The sequence below is a fragment of the Sinocyclocheilus grahami genome, unplaced genomic scaffold, assembly GCF_001515645.1.
Source record: "Sinocyclocheilus grahami isolate Dianchi unplaced genomic scaffold, SAMN03320097.WGS_v1.1 scaffold120.1, whole genome shotgun sequence".
In the NCBI taxonomy this organism is placed as follows: domain Eukaryota; kingdom Metazoa; phylum Chordata; class Actinopteri; order Cypriniformes; family Cyprinidae; genus Sinocyclocheilus; species Sinocyclocheilus grahami.
This window is the reverse complement of record NW_015505299.1, coordinates 1,440,377-1,448,914: the sequence shown is the minus strand read 5'-3', so window position 1 is coordinate 1,448,914 and position 8,538 is coordinate 1,440,377. Positions and strand designations below refer to the sequence as shown.

The window sequence follows — 8,538 nt, the reverse complement described above, 5'->3', positions numbered from 1 at the left end:
GTTCCAATATTAAAGGAACAGTTCACCCAAAAATATGAAAATCACGGTGAAAATCCATATGCTGTTGTTGCTTTTCACAAAAACAACTAAAAAACTAAATCTGAAGGATCTTCACACAGCTCTTTTCCATGTGACAAGAGTTCATAGTGATTACTATAAAAAAAATGCGACTTTGTGGATTTTTCTCTTCTTTTGAGCTTGTTGCAGTGCAATATAGGATTGTCTTATCCATGAAGAATACATGGGATCCTGCTCTGCTTTGATCAAAACAGGGTGGAAGCATCTATGAGCACATCTTAAAATGACGACTTAGACAGCTGACTAGGTTTTGGAACAAAGTCTTTGAAAAACAAATATCTTGGTCATTACTGTAATTGCAGGGGGGAAAAAAATTTAGTGGTTCTGCGGTCACATGGATAAATTCAGGATATCAAAATTCAAGGAAAACAAGCAAAATAGGGTTAAGAATTGACAGGGTTTCAAAAATACAGGAACCGAATGATCTTCTAGACGTCCACTCAACGGTTCTTGAGCATTTGCATTCTTCTGTCGATGTGGACGAAGTACCTTACTGAAAAACTCTGATAGTGACGTATGCACCGCTACTGAATCTACAGCACCACGACTACAGAAAGCATGTTTCATCTGAGTCTGACATTTACTGCTCACAATAAAAAAATAAATAAAATGTTTTTTTTTTCAATCTTCACCAAAATTGGCTCAGATCATCTTCAGACCAAGCCTCACGAATGTATAGCTATAATGCTTCAGTGGGATTTTCTGATGAAGTAATATGCTTCAAGTACTCATTTCAGTAAATGTTTTTATATGATTTAATGATTTAAAGGAGCACTCTGTGTAGGTTTCACTGGCTCTGCTTCAGAAGATCAAACATGAGTGCTTGACGTTCTAGAGCCAGTGAGCTTGGTAATTTACAATAGAGCTTATATTTAATGTGCTCTACATGTGTGCATTAATCAATGTTGATATGTGAATAAAAGCTTAAATTAAATATGTTCATCACACAAAGAAATCGTTATGATCCTTATTGAAAACAATAAGGATCATAACGATTTCTTTGTGTGATGAACAGATTTAATTGTGATCAAGAAGAACATTCAATCTGTGCCACCATCTTTACCAAATGGAACTGCAAAAACAATGATCGTTAAAGTTTCCTGAACATCAGCCTGTCTGCCATTGTTCAAAATGAACAAAACGGAAAAAAAGATGAAAACAACATAAACTAAGAAATATCTTAATTTCAGCTCTTTTTTCTAGATGACTAATCCAATGTATTAAAAGTAAATAAGAGTCACCGATCATGAGAAATGTTGTAATCTTGCTTCCATTGAAGCTCAATGACCTTTAGAACTAAACAAACCCAAATACTGGGACTTTGTTAAATTCATAATTTTTCTAACTGTTATGCTGATTATGCATGTTATTAAATAAAGGATATATTTTGGAGAAATGTAGCATTCCATCACTTGCTCACCAAGTGACGGATTTGTTTCTTACAAACACGCAGCTTTTGTCTTCTCCAGATGTTAACTGATGGACTGGAGTGCTGTGGATTATTGTGATGTTTTTATCAGCTGTTTGGACTCTCATTCTGACGGCACCCATTCACTTGCAGCGAGACACTGATGCAATGCTACATTTCTACAAACCTGATGAAGAAACAAACTCATCTACATCTAGGATGGCCTGAGGGTGAGCACATTTACAGCTCATTTTCATTTTTGGGTCAACTAATCATTTAAGTGGATTCATTAGAAATTAAATTGATTTATTTCTGTTTAAATCGGTCATATTGTTAAATAATCTCTTTGTAAAGAATGGTACAGTGAACACTGAACGAGGCGCTGGAGGGATTGTTGCTGTTTAAGTGGCCCATAAAAATGCTCTAAATGTTTTGCTCAATAAGAACAAAAAACATAAACCATGCATTATTTTGCAATTCAGAAAGACGTTTCCCTCTTGGCAAGTGTTCATTTTGGACCAGGATTTAAAGTTTTGACAGAAGTAAAATTCTTGCTTTGTTACGTCACATGACACACATTTGTGTTCACCTTTGGGAGGGTGATTTGGCACACAAGTGCCAACTATAGAAGCATAAACATGTCTGTTTTGTTTTTTTAATTCAATAAACCAATATGCTAATTAACTAACATAAATCAGAGCACTGATGAAACGAATACGTCAATGATTACTCTGGAGGATAATGTGTTTGACCTCATGCAGGTAGTTAACACCCCATAACAGCTCAGAATGAGAAACATTTGGACTGTAAACGGGCATCTCTGCAGTTCTGCTCTGGCAGCAGATTTTGTTCTGTTTTCACCTCCATAAACAGTCTATCATACAGTAAAGTCTGCATTCTTCTGGTTAAACACACTGCAGAAGACTGTTACAGGATGCAACACAGAGAAAATAAACTTTATATATTGTAAACCCGCCTTTACTTTTGGGTTACAATGGTCCCACAATAAAATAATGTATGTTTAGGGATGCTCAATGTATCAGTGACCAATGACCATGTCGATTTAGCTGATCATGAGAAAATAAACTTTATATATTGTAAACCCGCCTTTACTTTTGGGTTACAATGGTCCCACAATAAAATAATGTAGCTTAATGTATGTTTAGGGATGCTCAATGTATCAGTGACCAATGACCATGTCGATTTAGCTGATCACTGCAGAGCTCATTTTTACCAATTCAAAAAACATTATTTTTTTATATAGTAATGTTTTGATGCCTAATTTCACTTGTTTTGTTTGTTTGTTTTTAAAACATGAAAAACAGCACAGATATATAAGATCATATCTCATGTCTGTAGCGTCTGGACCAATCAAACACACAATTTGTCATTTGATTTAACAAATCAGTTATTCATTAGATTAACAAATCGTCACAGTCCCCTCACCCAATAAACTGGGTGCCAGGATGTCTGCAACGACACCAGGCCCCCCTGGTCCCCATGGCAACTAATGCTGATATCACTGGTTTTATGACCCACAGGAATGTGAGTAGGGAAAATCATTACCTTTTTATAGGAAGAGAGACAATGCACAGTAGAAATTGACTTTTCTCTAATTAATCCATAGGAAAACCTTTCTTTGAATGAACACACATATCTTTCGAGTCACCGTGTATGTTGTCTTTGAGATTTTATACTGTTTTATGCAGGCTTATGATGGAAACACTCATTCCTGTCATCTTACCTATATGTAATCCTACCATGTTTAGTGTCTATGAATTCGCCTTCTGATGATCTAAACGAGTGTATATTATATGTTGGTACATAGGCAATATATTAGTGTCCTGAGAATCTTTAGTAATTTCGATTCAAGTTCCATATGCAAATTACCATGCTTCTACACAAAGAGTCATAAAACTCCCGGGTATTTCCAAACTCCCGGGATTTCCGTCTTTCTCATTGGACAAGCCCTTTTGAGAGGCGTGAATCTTCGCAGACTTTAAAGGCCTCACATTCAGTGACCCGCCCAGAGTCGGTGGTTCGGTTGAATTCTGAAAAGAGATCTAAATATTTATAATTAATTATAACTAGTTATGATTAATTATTCATATTTCCCCATGAGCTGATTCGCAACATGTCTTACCAAAGCAGTTGCAGTGATGAGGGACCAACATCTTGCAGGCTGTGGCGATGTGGATCTCAGCGCTCAGAACAGCTTTAATGATCAGATCCTCAATCTGGCCCATGAGCACTGACAAACACGGAGAAACGATCCCATCGGCTGATCATTCCAGCTTGATAAAGGTTTATTTATATTCATTCTAAACAGCAATAGTCTTTTTTATCATGCAAAACACAACCACTTGCAAAAGCAAGAAATTTGAAATTTAGTTGCTCCTCCCATTATTTCCATCACCAGGTTTGCAACCAAACTAAATGTTTTGCACTCAAATGCAAAGTTTCTCAGGGGAATGCAAAACTTTTATAAAAGCATAAAGTTCTTGTGAATGAACGCATAAGCATTGTAATGTAATTTTTCCTCCCATCTCATTTTATTTCCATCACTAGTTTTTAATTGTTTCACAACATTTTGCAAGAATGCAACTATTTTGAGAGCAAACACAATGTTTCTTGGGGGCAAGCAAAAGAAAGCGCAAAAGGTTTTGTAAGCAAAGATCAAACTTTGCAAGAGAACGCAAAGTTTCCAGGTGGAACAAAACATTTTTGAGAGAAAAAAAGTTTCGTAAGTGAGCACATAATCAATAAAATATCATTTTCTTCACATCTTATATTATTTCCATCAGTTTTGCAAGCAAATGCAAAGCTTTTTCAAGAGCATGCAGCAAACAGTGTTTCTTGGGGGCATGCAAAAAGAACGCAAAAAGATTTGTGTGTAAAGTTTATACATTGCAAGAGAATGCTTAACGCTTTGAAAGCAAACGCAAAGTTTCTCAGGGGAACACACAACTTTTCTGAGGGAATTAAAAGCTTTGCAGGTGAATGCATGGTATTATTTTTCCTCCCATCTCATATCTCAACCGTGTGCAGAATCCATACATAGGCCTGTCACAATAACAACTTTTTGTTGTGCGATATATTGCCCCAGAAATAATTGCGATAAACGATATTATTGTCATTTTAAGACCATTTTATGCCACTGAATATATAATCATAATGTAACCGCATAATAATGCAAGAAGGCCTACAACACACTTCCAAATGACAACAAACATTTAATTTTTAAGAATATTTAGATTATGGAAATTGAGTATCAAAATATTAGATACCTTATAAAAACCTGAATAAATAGCAAATAAACGTTCTCTAACAAAAAGTGCAAAATAGAAAAAAAGAAAAATGCACAAAGAACTTGTATGGAGATTTTTCCATCTACAGATTTTTCCCTGACCTTCTTTTCTCTGTAAATGAAGGGTGCACACTATTGCTGAAAAACAATCACTGCTCAGCACTCAGATGTCTGTATGCACAAAGGCACACATCCCTAAACAAGGCCATATCTGCAGATGAAACTTTTTAGAAGCATTTTTTTAAATTTGAACGAGCACCTCATGACTACACCACGTTATTTACAAGAAGCTGAAAAAGACACAGGCACAAGTGGAATGTACAAAACATGGTGACATTAATTTAAGTAAATATAATGGGCGATATATTGCGTCACCAGGTAATGTACATATATTGCACGATCAGTCGATATATTGATTATTGCGACAGGCCTATCCATACAGAAGACCAAGTGTTCGAGTTGTATGAGCTTTTATGTTTTTTTGTTTTGACTTTTTTGGAGGACACAGGTCACGGTCCACGATCAGTAAATGGAAAAGGAGTAGTGGATGACCAGTATGACACCTCAGTGGCCAGTGGTGGATCTACAGTACAGTTTAATAGGAAATGCTGCTGATGTAATCTGTAATCTGCAGCTGTTGTTCATCAGGAGTAACAAGCGTGTCAATCTACAAATGACTCTGTAGTGCTTTGTGCTTGAGAATATCTGCAGATTAGTGGTTATGAATGTCAAACGTCACGGAGTGCTAAACATGAAAGTATATGATTGCATAAGCTCTACTCACATGTGGTGTCTTTGCCTTCTTGCCTCAAGTATCTCAGGCATTGCGCTCATGCTCCATTTGTTCCCATAATCCTCTACTTCAGGGTCATCGCAGCTGAAAGGAAGAGAAACCCTGACTGTCAGCGCTGCCAAAACAATGCTGAGAAATGGGCACAACGTAACAATGTTGACATGATAAGCAAACAGGAGGATTAGCTGGTATTTGAGATCACATTCCCGAGCCGTGTTGGAGTGATGAACAATGAGAAGTGATTGTTGAACTATTATTTCTGACAGCTTAGATCTGTTCTCATTACCGTAACACGCATAATGCTTTATGGCATGAGCTGCCACAAGACAAACACAAGCTAATCTAATATCACCAGGCATTCATAAAGAGCTATTAAGGATTATTGCTACAGAACCTTGCGCAGATTCAGATGGAACGACGTTTCGCACATTTCCTGTGTTAGTATTGGTGGAAATTGTGCTTAATAGGCTTAATCATGGTTAAATGAGTCTATGATTGCAATAATGATCTGCTGATTGTACCTCTCCTGTTCTTACTGACTATCTGTCCAGCAACGCTTCAGGAAAGACATTTTAATTCAAAAAAATGAATAAAATGTTTGCTAAAAATAAAAACTAATTAATTTACCGCTTCCAAACTGTACCAAGGAGATTTTGATGATTTATGATCAATATATTACATTTTATCACATTTTGAAATCTGATATCTCCTGTTCTTACTGACTATCTGTCCAGCAACGCTTCAGGAAAGACATTTTAATTTAAAAAAATGAATAAAATGTTTGTTAAAAATAAAAACTCTCTCATCAACAAATGCTGCATTTACTGCTTCCAAGCTGTACCAAGGAGATTGATGATTTATGATCAATATATTACATTTTATCACATTTTGAAATCTGATATACTGTATCATCCCATCCCTATAAGATGACATCTCAAATCTATCTATCTTTTAAACTTAAAATGCTTTTTAATTTTGAAACTTTTAAACGAGGCTTCATCAAGTAAACACTCAAAGTTTGTCCTGACAAACTGTGCTTTTCTAGTTAAAAAATTGATTTTCTTTTTCTTTTAATTAATTAAATTCTGCATTCTTTTTTGCTACCTCAATTCAAATAAAACAGTTGAACTGGAATTTAAAAGGTCTTTTCATGTTTAATTGACGACTTATGTATTTGAATTACATATACAATTTTCATCCACTTGGATTATACAGTTTAACATAAACTAATAAACTTAATGTGATGCATATTTGTCAGTCGTTCATAAATTAAACAGGTCAGATTTCTGAAACAGTACTAATAAACTGAACGCGTTTTAAATACACAATAACCAGGTGTATACATTTATCATCGATAAATCCAATTTCAGTTATTTCAGTTCAGTCTCATACATTTTAATATTGAATATTGCTTGTTCCACAGCTAGCCATATTTTAGCCATGTTTATACTTTTTAAGTGAATAAATCTAATTGCTTTCACAATGAACAGATTTCCGCTGATTGATCTGAACAACTGCATTTTTTGAAAATATGTTTGTTTAAATAAATTAAAATGCAAATAGCTATTAATAAACTATGCAATGAGTAAATTATGACAAATAAGCTTGAAGGTAGGGCTGGGCAGTATATTGAGTTTGTACAATATATCGATATAGTTTTATAAATGATTAGTGGCCGACTGATGGGATTTTTAATGGCCGATGCCGATACTGAGAAATCAATCTGCTGATCTGCTGATTGTACCTCTCCTGTTCTTACTGACTATCTGTCCAGCAACGCTTCAGGAAAGACATTTTAATTCAAAAAAATGAATAAAATGTTTGCTAAAAATAAAAACTAATTAATTTACCGCTTCCAAACTGTACCAAGGAGATTTTGATGATTTATGATCAATATATTACATTTTATCACATTTTGAAATCTGATATATCATCCCATCCCTATAAGATGACATCTCAAATCTATCTATCTTTTAAACTTAAAATGCTTTTTAATTTTGAAACTTTTAAACGAGGCTTCATCAAGTAAACACTCAAAGTTTGTCCTGACAAACTGTGCTTTTCTAGTTAAAAAATTGATTTTCTTTTTATTTTAATTAATTAAATTCTGCATTCTTTTTTGCTACCTCAATTCAAATAAAACAGTTGAACTGGAATTTAAAAGGTCTTTTCATGTTTAATTGACGACTTATGTATTTGAATTACATATACAATTTTCATCCACTTGGATTATACAGTTTAACATAAACTAATAAACTTAATGTGACGCATATTTGTCAGTCGTTCATAAATTAAACAGGTCAGATTTCTGAAACAGTACTAATAAACTGAACGCGTTTTAAATACACAATAACCAGGTGTATATATTTATCATCAATAAATCCAATTTCAGTTATTTCAGTTCAGTCTCATACATTTTAATATTGAATATTGCTTGTTCCACAGCTAGCCATATTTTAGCCATGTTTATGCTTTTTAAGTGAATAAATCTAATTGCTTTCACAATGAACAGATTTCCGCTGATTGATCTGAACAACTGCATTTTTTGAAAATATGTTTGTTTAAATAAATTCAAATGCAAATAGCTATTAATAAACTATGCAATGAGTAAATGATGACAAATAAGCTTGAAGGTAGGGCTGGGCAGTATATTGAGTTTGTACAATATATCGATATAGTTTTATAAATGATTAGTGGCCGACTGATGGGATTTTTAATGGCCGATGCCGATACTGAGAAATCAATCTGGCCGATATAATACATGTAATTACAGTAAATGAGAGACATGCAGAAAATGGATGAAACTAAAAGAACATTTATTATGCATAAATATTTATTAAAACCTAAATTAAAAAAATGTAAACAATTGAGGTAACAATTAGTGCAGCCTTTCCTTTTCTTTTGCTGAAAAATCTACAAAAAATAAAAAAATAAATACATAATAAAAAAAAA

At 34.2% G+C, this 8,538-nt stretch overlaps 1 protein-coding gene across 1 annotated transcript in view; it reads right to left on the bottom strand.

Moving 5' to 3' along the window:
- Positions 1-3,732, bottom strand: part of LOC107589786 (tubulin polyglutamylase TTLL5-like) — a 35,716-nt gene extending 31,984 nt beyond the window's left edge. Inside the window, exon 1 of the mRNA XM_016278315.1 lies at positions 3,630-3,732. Within this exon, the coding sequence (XP_016133801.1) occupies positions 3,630-3,732 (103 nt within the window). The remainder of the gene's footprint in view (positions 1-3,629) is intronic.
- Positions 3,733-8,538: the final 4,806 nt, after the last annotated feature.